The 20199-nt window shown below is 36.5% G+C and overlaps 1 protein-coding gene across 1 annotated transcript in view; it reads right to left on the bottom strand.

Moving 5' to 3' along the window:
* LOC108294092 (methionine-R-sulfoxide reductase B3, mitochondrial) overlaps positions 1-20199 on the bottom strand; it is a 146527-nt gene that overhangs the window by 84839 nt on the left and 41489 nt on the right. Inside the window, exon 4 of the mRNA XM_017515835.2 lies at positions 12325-12353. Within this exon, the coding sequence (XP_017371324.2) occupies positions 12325-12353 (29 nt within the window). The remainder of the gene's footprint in view (positions 1-12324; positions 12354-20199) is intronic.

The following is a 20199-nucleotide window of genomic DNA, read 5'->3' as shown; positions in this document are numbered from 1 at the left end:
GATTACACATCCTAAATATATATCAAGTATGTCTTTAATATTAACAAAAACAAAGGTACAACTAGAATAGAAGGTTGCTAATTTGCAACATGGAATGCAATATAGGCCATATGGCCACTTAAGTTCTTAATTAAGGAATATTTGAATATCTAAAACACAGATATTGAAAATTCAGTAAGACTAGTGATTAAGCAAAAATTTATTTTAAATTTGTTAATCTATGATTCCTATCCTGGGAAATTAACGAAAAATCAAAAGAACCTCTTATAAAATGTTCTTAGCCTAGTTCTATGACAGAAAAGGCTCAATGAAAAATATATTGAGACGTAAGAAGAACTAAAAGGTCATTATCTTTTTAAAGGATTTTAACTAGAATATTCTGATATTATAAGCAAATAACAGATAGTTTTGCTACATTTGCACATGTTTCTTAATGAATAAATATTTTCATACTGGAGCAAGATGTTAATCTTAAGCCTGCAACCAACTAATGTGTTACAGCAACATTTTCTACACATTGCTGTTGAATGTAGTTTATTTCTGCCCAGGAATGAGCAAGATACGTCAATTATAATAAATAGCCAAATATCCTTGTTCCACTGCCCAAAGAAGGTGACCATGATCACCGATTCATTCCATTCTATAAATATCTATCAATATAAGATATGTACTTTGACCTCCTGTTGAAACCATAGTGATACTGTATTAAATAAATTATGTTAATTTTGATCTATGTTAAAAATAGAGCCCTAGTCTAAAACAAATTATTATAAATTCTCTAGAACCAGTTAACTCTCCCTCTATCATTTCTTTGCAGTAAATCCTTCATGAATATCTTTCTCAGCAAGCAATGTAATGCTGGAGGAATAAATCCATGTTATTTTAATTAAAATTTTTACATTAGCTTCAAAATCCATTTCTCAACAGACTACTGAATCTGAGTAACTATTTGGAGGGGGAGAAAATTTCTACAACTACATGTGACTGTGTGAGCAAATATGTCATGTGGGAATAGGGTGTATGACTAAAAATGCATAAAATATTGTTTTCATCCCATCAACTCATATTCTAGGTTTTTTTTACTGCATATCGGTTAAGACTCTGGAATCAGATTACTTAGGATCAAATCCCAGTTCTGTTACTTATTAGCTATGTGACCTTGGGCAAAATATCCAAACTTCCTGTGTTTTGGTCTATTCATTTATAAAACAGGAATAATAATGTATGGTCTATGCAAATTAGATGAGTTAATAACTATTAAACACTTAGTACAGTGCCTGTTACATATTAGGCAGAAAGTCAATTTCGAAATCATTTTGTTGTCATTGTCGTTATTATTATTAACCACAGAGTTAAGTAACAATTCTTTTTCTTTTTGAGATAGGGTCTCGCTCTGTTACCCAGGCTGGAGTGCAGTGGCATGATCTGGGCTTACTGCAGCCTCTGCCTCCCAGGTTCAAGCAATTCTCCCACTTTAGCCTCCCACATAGCTGGGACTACAGGCATGTGCCACCACGCCCAGCGAATTTTTGGATTTTTTAGTAGAGATGGGGTTTCACCATGTTGGTCAGGCTGTTTTGAACTCCTGACCTCAGGTGATCAACCCACTTTGGCCAAACCTGTGGTCTCTAATAGACTCCCAACTATACCAGGACTCCCCAACAAAAATACTCCAGTCTGGCAAGTTGGTTTACTTACTGTTCCTCAAACACATTTAGCCCCTGTGCCTCTGTGCTTGACTTTAAGGGGCTCTCTATTTTAAATTATCTCCCTCTTTATTTATATCTACCCATATTCTACCCTTGAATATCTCAGTACTACCTCCACTATGCAACTGCCCCAATCAATCGCCATACCCTAATGTAATTCATGTCTTCTAAATTCTCCAAGGATTACATTGCTGAAACCATTCATATTGCCCTGAACCTACAGATATCTTCATGTGTATATATCTCATCTCTTTAATTAGATTATAAGCTCCCCAAATGTAGGAATTATCTCATACTCACACGTCCTCCACCATGTCTTAAATAGGGTAAGTGCTCTATTTAAGAGCACATGCAAATTGACTGACTGATCACGACTGACCACTGAGTCAAAGGAAAAATGCCTACATACTGGTTCAATATATTAATAACAGTCTTCTGGGCCTGAGAACACTAGAAACCAAGACTGCTCAGTAAATACAACTGCATCAACAGTAGCCAAAGTTGGACCAAACATTCTTCCCAATTTATACTACTCAGTCATAACTACTGATAGCTACAAATAATATGAATAAATCTCAAAAAGATGATATGGAGCAAAAGCCATCACACACAAAAAGAGTATATACTATATAATTCTATTTTATATGAAATTCAAGAACAGGCAAATCTAATCTGTGGTGACTGAAGTCAGAAGAGTGGTTACCTCTGATGAGTGGGGATGAACTAAAGAAAGATATGAGGGAACATAACTGATGAAAGTGTTCTATATCTTAGGCCGGGCATGGTGGCTCACGCCTGTAATCCCAGCACTTTGGGAGGCCGAGGCGGGTGGATCACGAGGTCAAGAGATCAAGACCATCTTGGCCAACATGGTGAAACACCGTCTCTATANAAAAAAAAAAAAAAGAAAAAGAAAAGAAAGTGTTCTATATATTGATCTATATACTGACCTTGTTCTATATGTTAATTTAAATATACTGAAATGGTTTGTTAAACCACTGAAATTTTAATTTTTTTCGATAAGGTAGGAAACATTCAAACTGTAAATTGTCAGCTTTATGATTGCTTCCAAGGTCTGCTCTTTGAATCTGGAAACAGGGTCTTAGGCAATGAATTTGCAGTATATTGTCCAGGTCCAACAGCAAGGCTATCTTTTATATAGAGGGATGGGTAGATGGTGGATAAGTAGATGGATGGATGGATGAATAGATAAATGAAGTTGTGGCCAATTAAATTTAAGTCATAAAAGGCCTCACTATCCAGGACCATTCCTATTTTGAGACGGATAATTGTTAACGTAAACTCATAAAACTTAACATTCAGTTTGTTTTTCTTTGTTCTTAGTCTATACTCAACAGGAATTCTCCATTATGATCCAACTTCTCAAAGAGATCAGCTTTAGTGTGATATACGTTACAGTAAGGAAATTTCAGTCCCAACATTAATGATTTATTTTGGTAAACTGATCAAGTGAATTTGTATTGTGATTTTGTGTCTCATGTAGCTGGATTACTTACAAAAAAAGAAGTAATCATGAAGATGTAAGTATTCTGGCTCACGTGAAAAACACATTTCTCATTATAAAGAAACACACTGGCATTCTGGCTTCATCCATCAGTCTTCTGGATTTGTCCATTTGAGTCCACCCCTGAGAGATAGTGAAACACTTAGGTTTCTGAGCCTGAATGTTAACAGCCAGATACCAGACACAAAAAATTCACCAAGGCAGTTAATGCTATGTTTTGTGCGTGGCCGGCAACTTTTTCAATGGTCTACTAATAGCCACGTCACAACCATATAAAAATCTGCACTACATTTTACATTTTCAAGGTGTTTTATAATCATATCATTACGTGCTTGCATAGTTGGGCTTGCCCTCTTATCTTCTACCATCAGTGACAAGTGTGGAACAGACCAGGATCCAACCTGCAGCTAGCATGTGCCAGCTACCACCCAACCAACCCATAGACATGTAAACATGAATAAATCATTATTGCTTTAAATCACTGCTTTCTGAGGTCACTTATTATACTGCATTATTGTGATAATCTCTAGCTGATAGGCTTGGTGACTATATAGAACATAGTATTTTATTTTTGTATGAATCTTGGTTTAAAGGATCATCTTCAGGTTAGATAATGTAATTTCTGACCACTCATTCAATAATTTGTCCAAAAAATATCTAGGGATATTTGACACTAGATAATAATTACAGGCAAATAACTTTTTGCCAAGGACTAGTCTAGGCACTGGGCTAGTCAGGGTAAGTAACACTAGCTGCTACAATAAGTGATAGCAAAATCTCAGTGGCTTATCATAAAAAAATTATTTCATAATACATGAAGTCCAATGAAGATATTCTAGGATGAATGGCTCTTCTGCATGGATCTCGTCCAAGCATGATCTATGGATCCAAATTCCTTCCACACTGTGATGACATCATGTTCAACATGTAACTATGAATTAACCTCAGAAGAGGAAAAATGATATAGGGAAAGCATATTGGCTACTTAAAATCCCCTTAACCTAAAAATGATATAAATTTCACTGCAAGAATTTAGTTACATTTCTCTGCATAGATGCAAAGGGCCTGGAAACTGTCAACTCTAGCCCAGTAGCCACTTCCCAGCAACAACTCAACACTATAAAAGGGGAGAATAAATCTTCCATCGTTAGTTATGTGTTTCTATTATTATTAAAGAACAAAAATGTCCAACTTCATGGAATTTTTATTTATTGAGTAATTATCTCATATAAGACATAGAGACTATAGGCCAGGCCCAGTGACTCACACTTGTAATCCCAGCACTTTGGGAGGCCGAGTTGAATGACTCACTTCAAATCAGGAGTTTGAAACTAGCCTGGCCAAAATGGTGAACCTCCATCTCTACTAAAAATACAAAAATTAGCCTGGTATAGTTGGGTGGGGGGCGGGGGGAGGCGCCTGTAATCCCAGCTACTAAGGAGGCTGAGGCAGGAGAATCACTTGCCCAAGAGGCAGTGAGCCAAGATTGTGCCATTGCACTCCAGCCTGGGTGACAGAGCAAGACTCTGTCTCAAAAAATAAAAAAAAGATATCAAGGCTATAAAGGTAAATGAGACATGCCTCTTGCCTTCAAGAAATTCACAGACTTGGATAGAAAGATAAGATCCACACAAATAATATCCTGCAGATGATAAGTGCTACAAGATCTAGCGTTTGCGCAGAGAAAAGGATGACTGACAGCTGGAAAGGTGTCAAGGAAGGCTACGTTTAATTGATATGGTAATGTTTGAGGTGAGCATTAAGAGGTAAATAGAACCTTGCCAAACAGATGGAGGAATTGGGAAGAACCTTAAGTAGAGAAAACAAACATCTGAATCATATAAAATCTCAGAGCCTCTTCCCTTATAAAGCTATGGGATATGAGGGAGGAGGAGAGCACTGGTATTTACAGGTGGTAATTGCAGCAACTTCTTGCTTCACATATGACTTTGGAATAACATGTTTCCTCTTTACAGCAGCCTTCATTCCTTTCTTTTTTTAAATATATACTTTAAGTTCTGGATACATGTGCAGAATGTGCAGGTTTGTTACATAGGTATACACGTGCCATGGTGGTTTGCTGCACCCATTAACCCATCATCTACATTAGGTATTTCTCCTAATGCTACCCTTCCCCTACCCCCTACCCACTGACAGGCCCCGGTTTGTGATGCTCCCCTCCCTGCGTCCATGTGTTCTTATTGTTCAACTCCCACTTGAGTGAGAACATGTGATGTTTGGTTTCCTATTCCTGTGTTAGTTTAGCAGCCTTCATTTCTATGAGCATTGCTTTGCAGTAATGCTCTCTACAAGAAGCATTGCTATGAGCATTGCTTGCAGTAATGTTCTTTACAATGCATGCCCCAAGTAAATTGGCTGCCACCAGACTTATTGAGTATGTGGAGCTGAGAACACAGGGACGGTGATATCTAAAGAAGCAGAATTTATGTTAAAAAAGAATCAAATGACAAACTCATTCATTTTATCATCCTTGTCAGATAAAATTAAAACCAAATAAATATTATTACAAAGGATAAGTGATCAGGTTGACCTAATAAATGTCCATTAAAGCCTTTACATTGCAGAGAGTATAATTTTCAAACAAAAAAGCCACAAAAACTAAATACATGGGAGGCCCAAAAATAAAACTTTAATAAGTACTGAAATAATACTCTCTAAAAAGTAGTAAAGCCAAATTCTTTGACTACCAAGCAATATAACTGAAAACATTAATAAAAGTAGAAGGTAGAAAATTTGGAAATTTAAAAAACACTTTACTAAATAACTATCATGTCCAAAACAAAATCAAAACTGCATTTATTTAAAATATAATATTGGGCTGTGCACAGTGGCTCATGCATAATCCTAGTGCTCTGGGAGGCTGAGGCAGGAGGATTGCTTAAAGCCGGGAGTTTGAGACTAGCCTGGGCAACATGGCAAGATCCAATCTGTAGAAAAAAATGTTTTAAATTAGCCCAGCATGTTGGTGTGCACCTGTATTCCCTGCTACTTGGGAGACTGAGACAAGAGGTCGCTTGAGCCCAGAAGTTCAAGGTTATGGTGAGCTATGAGACCCTGTCTCTAAAAAAATATAAAAATAAAATATTAAAACTCTAGGATTCAGCTAAGTCTCCAGTGAAGGAAAATCATAGCTTTTAAATGCTCTAAGTCTAAGAAAAAAAACACAAAATGTCAGTATGTGACAAAATGGTACATATGAAACCTTAGCCACTATGCCTTGCTGCTTCCTGGTCAAGTTAGTTTATAAAAGGGGATGAAGAGCCATGTCCCCTCTACTTGCTTCTACTCAATCAGGAAAGATTGCTATAAAGAAGGTTGCCTGATTTTTCAGGCTAACTTGAATAGGCTCCTGAAAAAGAAATAAACAAAAGCAAAGTATTCACAAATATTTGTCATTGTGTTTTCTTCTAAATTGATTTTTAAAATAATAATCAAATGGAAAATGTCACTTCTTATTGAAAACTCCAGAAAAATTACACCCTAAACATTAGCATTATTAGGCTGTTCTCTTAAAAGTCTGTGTAAAACAGAATAATATGGCTTGAATAAAGTAAACAAAGGTGAATTTGTCTAAATCTAAAATATATCAGCTTATGTTTAAATATCAAGAGGTCTTTGACTCACCATTTAGATTTAAGTTTTAGTCTTATTAGGCCTCCTCAGTTAAATATGCAGGAAAGTTCATGTGAATTTGTGTAATGGACCAACCAGCTAGTGTAAGATTCCACGACAGAAGGAATTGTATCCATCCTGTTCACAACTATAACCTCAACATCTGGTCTACGATATGCCCAGTAAATATATGTGGAATGAATGAATAGATGAATAGTCAATATTTTTCTTATTTCCACTAATAAATGATGCAGATTTCAATATTCTTAAAGAAATATTTATATTTTATTTTCTTCTTCTTCCATGTTATGAGTTTAAAATAAGAAACTTAAAATTAAGAAATTGAACCATACAGCTAAAAAGTATTGTCAACACATTCTCATGCTTATAAAAACTGAAAATAATTTCCTTATTAATATTTATTGAGGAAAGTTTACTATGTTTGGCAAATTCTCCCATTTGTTAATAAGCTTTCAAAACTCTAGTTCTACTACATTCAAATTCCTCATTTCCCTTCAACTTAGTGACCACCTTAACATCCCCATTCTATTTTTCCCTGCTCTTATGTTCTTGTCTCAAGCTTTAACTGATTATGTTCTTTGATTTCCTTACCCCGGTGTAGATTCCTTTTTAACTACAGATCCTAAAAGCGACACTAGCTGCTTTTTGTTCCTTGGATTCCCCACCTCCCCGCTTCAGCATAATTATATTCTGTTGTGCCTTTTATAATCATGTCTTTTAGGATCTCCTAACCTTCTACACTCCCGGCTTTATTTAATAGTGAGCTCCCTCCTCAACTCTCCACACTAAACCATGCTCATTAGGTTTCTTAATCCTCCATAATTTGCTTTCATGAAACCTTATATCTTTGAGTTGCTGTGCTCTATGAGCCCATTTCCTTAGTATAGCTATTCCAAGTGGCCCAGAATCAACAAGCACTAAACATAAGCTTATTCACTTTCTCAGCCAACATGACTCTATAGAAAAGAAATTCTTTGTTTTGAATGTTTATGGACCATGAATCTATACCATTTAACATGGTATTTCATTTTCTCACCCAAACATTGCCTGATAAGGTTGGGACTACAGAATTATGGTACAAGCTGTCCTTAACATTCAGTTATTAACTTATAAATAAGCTAGATTCTTCTCGGTCAGAAAGCTATTCTACTTTATTAGAACAGAAATAACAATATCCTGATGTTATGTTAGTGACCAGTAAATTCTACCTATATCCTTATACCCAGAATTCAGAAGAGAAAAACACCTTTTTTCAGTTATTCTGCAAGAGCTCTGCTTTTCCAAATGGGTCATTTTTGAAAGACATGCACGTTCTCGAAATTTGGCAACAGAGCCAACTCTTGGTCTTTTCACCCTCATCCTTCACTTTTTCTTCCATCCTACTCATTACTAGTTCATTACCCTTTGCCAATGAGTATGTACAGAGGGCCAAAAGAACATATATTTTGGATTTTCTTTTTAACTTCCCAGGGACTTTGGTTTTTGAAAGTATACATTAGCAGTGGATTGAAAGAGTTAATAAAATTTCCAAAGGTGCCTAGCTTATTTAAGCAAAGTTTACACTTCAATCCTGTGAATGTTAACTTGTGATCCTCCCCATCCAGATGATAGAAAGCAAAGCCAGTAAGTTCTTTTATTTAATTGGTTTGCATCCACACACTGACCTCCAGGGCTCTGTTTATATAGCCTATCATGCAATATGCTCCACAGTTCTCTGCCTCTTTCAAAAGCATGTTTCTCCTGAGATTTGATATATGACTTTCATGTTTAATCACTACATTAAACTCAATGCTCTGCTTCCTCCAGCATCAACTAACTTCCCTTCTTGGGAGGTGGGGAGAAGAGTATAGGTTCTTGCTACTTCTGAACATAAAAGGAAGTCTGTTTTACTCTTGGTAAAATCACAACTCCACACAATCCTAGGCAATCAACATTAGTACATCAACTGGGAAAAGGTAGAAAATGTAAACCTTAAAACTCCTTTAGAAAAGAAGGTAAGCTGACTGTTCTCAATTGGCAAAGCCAAAAACTTAAGGTGGCTGAGTTGTAAATCAACAGAAAAGGTTTTTAATCAGTATATTACTCAGTACATAGAGACCACAGCTAAATGGCAGCTGACATTTTAACTAAATTAATTTTGAGAATAGAAAATTTCTGGAGTTCTCAGGTCAAAATTAATTCAGGGCCTCTGCCTTCTGGTTGAAGGTTTTCCTACCCATGCAATTCACCATAAACAGAACTTTCAGAGTCTTCAACTGGATGTGAACATGAAAATGCCACAATCCTTTCCACAATAATTTGTATGTGACTCAAATTCCTAAAATAGATGAAAACCTGAAAACATTGACTCCTTTTGATAAGTCAAGACCATCTATAATTTCCAGATTTTAAAAATCACATGAAATGTATGTATTTTACTTCAAAATATTTTAAGCAAAAAAAAAAAGGTAAAACAAATTTGGCAAATAATTAACAAAGGTAACATTTAGATGATGGCTATATGGGTGCTAATCACACTATACTTTCTACTTTTATACATGGTTGAATTTTTTTCATTATACAAAATTTGTTAATTCAAAAAGCACAAGGAGGTTGTTTGAGGATTTGCTTTTGTAGAAAAAAAATAATGCAATTCTGACAAGAAAAAATTTAAATCAATTTCTAGGTTAATCATTTGGTATACATCTAACAAATGAAATTTTTTACCATGCACTGGCAATGAAAACTTTCCTTCCTTCCTCCTGAATATCACTCCACAGCTTAAAACTTATTTATACAAACTAAAAATGTTGTACAGTAAGCTCTGCATAAGTTGGGCATTTTCCTTGATATACTTGTGAGTGTGTGTGTGTGTGTGTGTGTGTTTACATATAATTTGACTTTGAAATTCTTTCCATTATGGCTAGTCACTGACCATAGTATTTATTTTTTATGTTTTTCTTTTTCAGAAAGATTGGCATATTCCTTCATTTAAAAATGTTACTTTGTCACAGCTGTATACAACATTAAACAGGCCTAGTTTACTTTCTGTATTTGATGAACAATAGAGAATTTGAACCTATTAAAGTCATACATTTAATTGTTCCAATATGCTACCTTCTTTTTTTTTTTTTTTTTTTTTTTTTTTTTTGAGGTGGAGTCTTGCTCTGTCAGCGCCATCTCTGCTCACTGCAACCTCCACCTCCTGGGTTCAAGCAATTCTCCTGCCTCAGCCTCTGAGTAGCTGGGAGTACAGGCACGTGCCACCACACCAGGCTAATTTTGTTGTTGTTGTTGTTTCGTATTTTTAGTAGAGACGGGGTTTCACTGTGTTAGCCAGGGATGGTCTCCATCTCCTGACCTCGTGATCCACCTGCCTCAGCCTCCCAAAGTGTTGGGATTACAGATGTGAGCCACCGAGGAGGACCCTATGCTACCTTACTTATAACCAAAATTTGCATGATATAGGATACCAAAGAATATTATTTCTAGCTTCCTTTGTCGTGATTCTTTCATTCAGTCATAAGCTAAAAGGAGCTTATTAAAAAAAAAATAATTCTGTTTCTTAATTTGAAAACATCTGAATTCTTTCCACAACCTATTTAAGTTTAAAATTAAAAGAATAAATAAACTTTTAATCAGTACTCCCCTATAAGACTTTTCAGCATACAGAACTTTGTAGTTTTCAAAGACAGACAGATGTTGTCCATGATAGACTTTTTTTTTAAATAAGAACTTGAAAAAAAAAAATAAACAAATCCTGCACAAAATCTTTGCTCACAAGAATGAAAGATGTATGCCTATACAGATGTTATAACTATTTTCATGATAAATACTTACCTTCAGTACAGGAATTTAGCAGCACACTTTAATTTGGATTTGAAAAGTTAACATAAATTATCTTACTTTGACAATAGCTGCCTAATATTTCAGTCTTGTACACTACTTCCAGGTTCTACCTTCAAAATGAACTGAGTAGACTTACTCATTTTTAAAAGCTATATTCCAGACCCTGTACCCTAAAACCACTTTCTCACTGGATGTTTAGGGAATTACATTAGATCATAAAAAAGTGCGTTCTTAATAAATATTTGGTGACTGGCAGAGAAAAAAAAAAGACATGTAATTTTTATGTAAAAATGTACTTTCCATCAACTTTATTCATTTATTTTTAATTATACTTAAATATTTTAACTGTTAAAAAATGAAAAAGATTTTTGGCCTTATCTTGAGTCCTTTGTGAATCAGTGAGTTAAATAGTTGATACAATGCCATCCTACCATTAGTTTCTACATAGTCAATGTTTTCAACCAAAAATGTTTATTTTATACTATCATTCATATATCTGATTAAGAAGCTGCAGAAGACACAGAATAGAAAGATTTCTGGAGTCATGGTTCTCAAACTAGATGAATTTGTTAACTCAAATGTACAGGCTTCATAATTAATGAGTCTCACCAAATTCACAAAACCATACAAGAAAAGAAAGACAAAGTTTATAAAGAAGAAAAAGTGTGTTGTCTCTTTAACACCACTATCAAAAAGAATATATAACAATTGTTCCTTTGTGAACATAATAAGTAAAAACATTTTTAAAATTACAATACAGTGAAACTTGAACCAGAGTAAAAATGTTACTTTTAAATTAAACAAGTTACATATTTTTCTGTAAATTATTTTCTCCTGGAATTCAAAAACTAATGTTTATTTATCTGTTAACAGTCTACCAAAGGAATACATAATTCCTTTGTATGAAACATGAGGCAATTTTTGTCCTTTAATTGTAAATGCCATCAGAAACTTTGAAGCACATAAATCTCAACAAGTGACATAATAACATAGTCAAACCTGAGAATTATATGGCTACATTCATGCTTAATGAAAAGAAAATGTCTAATGAAGCTGATATGCCGCTGCTTGTGAGAATATAAATTTTGTCCTAATAGATTCAAAATAATGGCTTAATGTAACCTTCATTTTCTATAGCCCATCTAGCAATAAAACATTTTTTTAGAAAAAACAAGCTAATAAATCATAGACAAATTTCTATTTCTATTGGCTGTAACTCTCTAGTTTGCTGAATTAAATGCAACCATCTCCCACATTTGGTGATAACCTAAAGAGAATTTTCAAATTACTCAGGATGCTTTGTCCACTGAGAAAATAATAATCTATTTTGAGCAATAAGAATGAACAACCCCCACCTCTGCTTTTGAAATGAAACTCTGCAGATATAGGGCATGTAATGCTTATTGCAGAACTATGAAGACTCCAAAGTGAACATCTCAAATTATGATTTGAAGCAGTCAATAGCCCTGCTTTGAGGTGGGAATCACATTTTGAAAAGAGAGTGCCCAGTCTGTTTCAAATAAAAATGATTCTTGATCTAATGAATTACTCCTCAGATAATAATGTAAATAAAATATATTTAGAATAGCATTATTAATGTAAACATACCTGAGCCGGAGTCAAATTTGGTTTCTGATCTGCAAAGAGAAAGAAAATTTTTATAATATAAAAACTCTTCGTAAAAAAAACAGTTATTTCATGGGGGGAAGGGAGGGGAGGTAATAGTTACATTTTTCAGTGTATATTTCTAAAATGTAAATATATATGTATCGTAACCATTTTAAATGCAGGCATTACCCTAGACCCTCTAAATATGCAAATATCAATACAGATGGCACAATATAGAAAAGATATTAGCTTTTTAAATTGGTTTTTGAGTGAAACAGGGTAAACTATGTTTTTTAAAAGGCATCTGATTTTTACAGATTAACTTGTTTCAGTACTATAATAAAGCAATAAAAAACCAAATTCATAATTATCCTCTTTATTATTCAAGATTTGAAATTATTCAACACCAAGTAACTTTTCACTAAGTTCTTAGCACACAGCAAATGAACCTAGTAACCCCATACATTTAATACGAAGGAGAAAAAAATCTGAGCTCTTGTGGGAACATTATGTTTCAGATATTGGTTAATACTAGTTGTAAATTCAGAAGCCTTTGAAGCTCTCAGTTTGGCTGTGGGAAAACTTCTGCTAGGTAATTACTCTCAAGATGCTGCTGATGTGCTGTCAAGCAGAATTAACCCTATGACTAGGCCTATCTACACAAGCTACTATAAAACAGCATTGTCTATATCTAGCTCTCAAACCAATTAGTGGGCATGCTGCAGTCGGATTTATATCACACATCAACAATCAATAGTATATATGTTCACAGCTGCCACAGCAAGATACAAGAACCAACCAGCAGGAGTTCTGTTAAAGGATGTTACATTGACAGAGAAGACTCTTTTTTTCCTAAAGAAATGTAGTTAACTAAGTGGGAAAGGAGATTTCTTTGAAATTATGCCAGGGTACCAAAGCACTTTTGGAAGCGGTGGCTTTCTGTACCTAAATTAGCCTCAAGAAAAGTCATCAAAGGGGGAAAGGGAAGGATAAGCAAGAGGAAGCTTCCTTGGTCATAAACATTCATTTTCTGAAGTCCTCCCAAATAAAATTTCAGCTGATGCTTATAATTGTGATTGTGTGTATGTGTGTGTGGATATATGTGTGTGGATATATATGTAAAATTTATATACATATGTGTGTAATATGTAATACACACATTGTGCCCTCTCTCCAATTCTGCAAAGCCCATTTTCACATTTTGCTCTCTCTCCAATTCTGCAAAGCCTGGTCTCATGCCCTCCTCTGTGTTTCCACCATCTCTTAGTACAACTCTAACAACACTTGCCACATGTTATCTTGCTGATTTCCTTGTCTATCGCCCCCACTAAACTATAGCCATACCTTATTAACCTCTGTAGCCACAACCCCTAAATTGTGCCCACAGTTTGTGTCCAAATGTCTGTTAAGATAATTTTTTGCATCTATGCATGCCCTTTCTCCTTCACAACTGTACAGAAGCCAACAGTGTTCTTTCTTCTGCTTAAGTTTCCTTCCTCCTGGGTCCTAAAATGCATCTCTCCCTTGAAACCAGTCTGTATCAATTACTCCTTTTCTTTGCCATATCTTCAATATCTAGTTCTCCACAGGTTCCTCTTCCCTTCATCACATAAGTGTTCCAGAATTGTTTTTAAAGCCCTCCTTCAAATCTGTGCCTTGCTTTGTTATCCCTCTTTCTTCTGGCTTTACAATCAAATTTGCTGGAAGGATATAGACTATATCCTATATCATCTATCTCCCTTTCCTAATCTCCCAACATACTCACTCCTTGAACCACTACAATCTGCCTTTGCTAAAGTTTATCAGAAGCTTCCCACGTTAAATGCAAGAGCCCTGTCACCGTCCTTACTTTACTAAACTTCTCTCTTTCATCAGACATCTACCCCCTTCTTTCCAGTGTCTGTCTGTCACTTCCCTTCCTCCTCCTGTGAGCACCAGAGTTCAGCCCTCAGGCCACCTGAAACACTGTTCCCACTCTCTAGGGTACAGATGTGGCTCAAAATCACCGCAGGAGTTTGCTTACCTGCAAGCTCCCAGGACTTCTGGTGATTCTGATTTAGTAGATGGGGCCTAGAAATTTGCATCTTAACAAGCCATCCAAATGAAAACATTTCTTTGACCATATCTTGACTCATATATCCAAGTAACAAACAAAATATTACCTGAATGTCACACTGTGACCTTAAATGCCACACATCAGAAATCATGGCATTGTTCTAGGTTTCTTCTGCACCCCCAATATCTAATTAGTCATCAACACCTGCAGGTTCTACATCCCTCCCCTCCTCTCTATCCTCACTTTCATCATCTTTAGGCCTCATAACCAGTGTTCTCCCTCCCTTCAGATCGACCAATGGTGGGCAAGAAGCTTTTGCTCTAGCCTTCCTCTTCCTGTGCTCTTTTCCACCAGCCAAGGAGTTCCTGTTTCCACCCGAAGCTCTGACTACCAAGGTCGCCATCATTCTCTCCCAAATGGCCTTAAGCGGCTTCTTTGACCTACATGGGCCCCTTCTTCAGATCAGGTGGTACTACTAGCATGTGTGTACCTCCAGTCCAAGGAGTGGCCAAAGATCGTCCACTAATGACGGGGCCTGGACCTGAGGGCTAGAGGGACCCCTTGGCCCTGGAGGAATGGATAAAGGTGTGGCAGAGAAGGTAGAAGCCAGCTGTCTCACTACTCCTTCACATTCCTGCTCTTGATGCAAAGCCTCCTGTGAGGGTGGGTGGCTGAGAGCACCTGGGGGCCAGAGCTTGTCCTTGGACTGGATTGGCATGGACTAGATCACTTTGGAACTCAATGTCTGACTGTTGAGTGTAAAGAAGGAGCAACGAGTAGGGGCACAGAGCCTCTGGCAGAAATGAAAGAGCCCCTCCCCAAAAAAAGACCAAGAGAAAGAAAGTATTTATCTACGGATTTCATGGCCATTGGAAGAGAAGGCTGAGTGAGCCTTTTCCTCCTCTCCTCCACCTTGGCCCAGTTACCACTGCCCTGGCATTTCCTAAGAGTAAATTCATAGTCTTTTGGTGGAAGACAAAATTGATTTTAAATTTGTACTACTCTCAGTTATTTGGTATCATTTTTCATTATAAGGTATATTTGTCAATGTAGGTTAGTATATCCTTTTCTAACAGTTTTTTGCCTTGAGTTTTAAATATTTAGCTATACTATATGTATCTATGCTACCATTTGTCCTCTTGCCCAGGCCCTGAAAATGTTAGGCCCAGGCCTAGTAACAAGTCACCATGTAAAAACATTGGCATTACAGTGGGTCATGGACAAAAAGGTTTGAAAGCCACTGACCTGGGGACATTAAGTCCCCACTCCTCTGCATGGTGTAGAAAGGGTCCTCCATGATCCAGCTCTCCAGTTGCATCTCTAACTCACACTTTGTATCCATCACTCCCATCAAATGGAATTATTTCCATATTATTTCTCAACGATCAATACTCACGTGAATCATGTTGGCATCCCGCCTGCCCTCATCATCTCACAAGCTCCTTGCTTCCCCCTCGGTTGCCCCACCGTGTGGGCCGGGCACAGCACTCCCCACACAGTGTGGCACTGACGCTAAGTTGAGTGAGGTGCAGACTAGGTCTCAGGCATATTCATGTTCCCAACACTGAATGCAGCACCTGACACCTGGAATGTGAATGTGGTTCCAGTAGCTGAAGCAGCCATTCTTAGCTCATGAGGGCAAAACTGAGTTATTCAAAGCGTGTAGTAGAAATTAACACTAGAACAAATGAATCTATAAATTAATAGAAGGCCAAAAACAGATAAATGGCCAAAATGTCTGTAGAATAGCTAGTTCTGAGATTAAAAAAAAAAAAAAATGACAGAACACTTTTATTCCTCAGATTACCTTATCTTCTCCAGGGATAGGTGGTCAATACATAAAATACACAAATAAAGTACAGAGAAAACATCTTCACAAACCAACTAGTGGCCTTAGTTATCAATTTTAAAAAAATTTTCAGAATTCTCAGACACAGTACTGAACATTCAGAAAAATACAGCTACTCTATTGATAATTAAAACATGATAACAGAAGTTAAAACTGTCAGTTTGGCAATAGGGAAAATTGGTCCTTTGCTGTTATAAGTCAATTCAGAGTCCTATAAGATTTTAAAAACAGTCTTAAACACAGAGATCCAAAGTACTCCTCTATCATACTATGAACTATGATCATATCTACTCTTAAATCCCCTTTGAGAAGGGAAGTGAAATATGAATAGGGACGAATATATGGTAAGTGAAGAAAAAGAATACATACCTAATAAAGATCGTACAAGAAAGAAAAAGAAGGATGGTTATTCATTCCAAATATATTGTTATGTGTTTTAGTAGTATACTATGCTAGATGGTAGGAATACAAAATTGCATAAAATAGGGTATAATATGCATAAATATAATTGTGTCTCCACAGACACCCATTTTACCCCAGATTATATACTCACACCTAAGTTTAAAACTGCTCAACCACTTCTTATGGTAACTGCCAAAAGATGGTGATTATAACACAGAACGTTACTGCCTTCCAATATTCATCCTCCCATTTTTAATTTTAGCAATAGAATCTCTGGGTTTTAAGTGGGCACACAGACAATATTTCCACACTATTTCCCAACTGTCTTGTTGCTAGTTGTACGCATGTAACTAAGTTCTTGCCAAAGGGATGCAGGCAGAAGTGAGATGATAACATCTGAGTTATTCCCTTATAGGGAAGGACTGTACCCTTCCCTTCTTCCTGTTCCTTACCACTGACTGGAATGTGAATGTGGTTCCAGTAGCTGAAGCAGCCATTCTTAGATCATGAGGAGAAAACTGATATTAGAACAGTAAAGCAATAAGACAGAAGGTGCCTATGGGACTGCCACATGAGTCTCCAACTGTTATTTTCTTTTTTGTGTTTGTTTTTAAGACGGACTCTCACTCTGTTGCCCAGGAGTGTGATACCAGTTCACTGCAACCTCCACCTCCCCAGTTTAAGCAATTCTCCCACCTCAGCCATCCAAGCAGCTGGGATTACAGGCATGCACCACCATGCCCGGCTAATTTTTGTATTTTTAGTAGAGATGGGGTTTTACCATGTTGGCCAGACTGGTAATTGAACTCCTGACCTCAAGTGATCTGTCTGCCTCAGACTCCCAAAGTGCTGGGATTATAGGCGTGAGCCACCATAACCGGCCCCAAGCTATTATTTTGTTTAAGCCACTATAAAACTTGTTTTTTGTGTTTGTTTATAAAAATTTTTAAACCTGAAAATGAGCTTTTCATTAATTGAAAGCCAGAAAGGATAGACACTAGGAGAATTCAAATATCATGAATACTTTTAAAATAATTAGATTATGTAATACATGCATTCTTTTGATAATAGAGTTGCAAATTTTCAAAATATGTCACTTTTAGTCATTGGTGACACCTGTATACTCCTGGACAAATTTATAAAACTACCGTTTTCTCCTTACAGAGAATAGCCCACTGTCCACAGAAGTTCTATGTGTATTGAAGCCAAAAAATATTTTATTTTACTTTATTTTATTGTCTTTCTTGGGAAACCACAAAGTCTCAGAGAGCATTTCTTTTAATTTAATGTGCAACTGTATCAAAAATTTTAAAATAGGAATCATGTAAGTATCAAGTACAGAAATTAACATTGCAGGTGTCGGAGAAGTGAGGGTACTGTTCCTACTGTTTTTAACTGGTATCAACTAGAGTCTAGCTGCAGGCAACTGTTAGAGGGAAGAAGGAGGGGTTACAGCCTGATTTTTTGCCTATAATCCCATTATTTAAGGCAACTACACAGCAAGGATTTTGTAAAACAATCCAAGTCAAATAATCTGTCCTGTTGTCCCCTCAACACATGGAAATTTTTCAGAAATTCCAGTATTTCAGGGTCCTACTTGTACACCTATAAAGTTTACCAATTTCTTCTACCCCTACAAGTAATTCAAAGGCTTTCACCAGACCAGTGACTAGTGAGAACAGCAGTGAATATTTATGTGCCCTTTTAATTTACATAAACACAATATGCTTCCTCTGCATGGAATGCTTCCTCCTCCCTCCCCCACTCTAGTATACCTTAACCCCTTTGCCTACCTAACTTCTGAAACTTTCTCTACATCTTAGCCTAATTATCAATTATTCAAAGAAGAGTGAGCAGACTAGATTAAATTCCTTTCATTTCATAAGCACCAGTCATTCCTTTGCACTCATCAGAGTTGTAATTGTACATTTGTGCATAAGTTATTTGATCATACTAAAGGAGTTCAGTACTAGTGGCCGACACTATTAATTGCCTACCTAACAGCCTGTCTTAATAACAAAATTCCCATTTGGAAGGGTGCTAAAAATGTGCACTCCCCAGGGATGAATCATGATTGGACTAGGCCAATCACGGCAACCCTATTTGTTGTCAGTGCCTGGTACAAGGAGAAGCACTTCATCCAGTCCTGAACAGTGAGAGGAAAGGTAAACGCTGCTGGTGATGCTTCTCAGAAAGGTTTTCTTTCTGCAGAAAAGGGAGAGAGATGATTTAGGGAGAAGATCTTTTTTCTATTCGTTCTCTCTTTCCTGCCTTTGAAATTACCACATAATGATGTGCCACTTAGAACTGCTATAGCAATCTTGGAGCCCTGAGAGGAACACCAAGAGAATCACAAAATGCCAGCCCATAACTCTGGTATCATTTCTATTCCAAACCTGCCTTTCTCTAGAGTTCTCACTGAGTTAGATCGTAGGGTCTGGCATTGCCAGGCCACTTTTACTTGAGTATTTCTATTCTCTTAACCCAACATATTAACTGACATTGTTATAGCAGCAGTAGGTTATGAGTTAGCTACTTACTATGTTTAAAACTTGGGCCTCTATGTTCCATTTCATAATGATGATTTAAATAAAAGGTGCCCATTAACTGTATGGTTAATTTTTTTTAATGAAAAATACAAAATTTTTAAAACCAGAAATTTAAGAATCAGGATAATCATGAGCAAAAGGGCACCAATAATTCATCAAGCCATTCTGAAAATATGATACAATTATAACTACCAAGACAAATCATGTGGTTTAACAAAATATAGTATTATACATCTTTTCACTTTTATGTGAAAATGAGATTTATGCTTTCTTGGTTAAGATATATCACTAAATTAAACCACGCCAAAGTCTTAAGATTTGCCAATATCAAGAAGGAATAAATCATGTTCCAAGAAGAAGTCTAAATTCATTACAAAATATTAATATCTGGGAGAACAAATTGAGAAATAAAAATGACTCAAGAAACTAAAAGAGCAAAAGGTATATAAAAATATTTTTAGGAGCTGTGGGCCACATTCATTTTTCCACAAATATTTTATTGAGTTCAAAGGAAGCAGGCTCTATGTAGGCACCGGAAGTATACAGGGTAAGCAAATAGGTCTATTCCTTGTCCATACTCACCTAACAGCGGTGAGAAAGGAGCCAACAGAGACAAACGGAACAAGCCAAGTCTCAGCTCTCCCACCTTCCACCCTATGCAACTTTAGAGAAGTCAATGACCACTTTGAGTCTCACCATCTATAAAACAGGTAACATTCACGTTTAAAAATGTTTGTGTAGATTAAATGAGATGATTCCATAAAGTACCTAGGTGGTCCTGACACATATTAGAAGTTGAGTAGGCTGGGTGCGGTGGCTCAAGCCTGTAATCCCAGCACTTTGGGAGGCCGAGGCGGGTGGATCACAAGGTCAAGAGATCGAGACCATCCTGGTCAACGTGGTGAAACCCCGTCTCTACTAAAAATACAAAAAATCAGCTGGGCATGGTGGTGCATGCCTGTAATCCCAGCTACTCAGGAGACTGAGGCAGGAGAATTGCCTGAACCCAGGAGGCAGAG

This window comes from Cebus imitator, unplaced genomic scaffold (assembly GCF_001604975.1).
Source record: "Cebus imitator isolate Cc_AM_T3 unplaced genomic scaffold, Cebus_imitator-1.0 Scaffold562, whole genome shotgun sequence".
NCBI classification, from domain to species: Eukaryota; Metazoa; Chordata; class Mammalia; order Primates; family Cebidae; genus Cebus; species Cebus imitator.
Note: the sequence above shows the minus strand (reverse complement) of the source record. Positions and strands in the feature narration are given on the sequence as shown.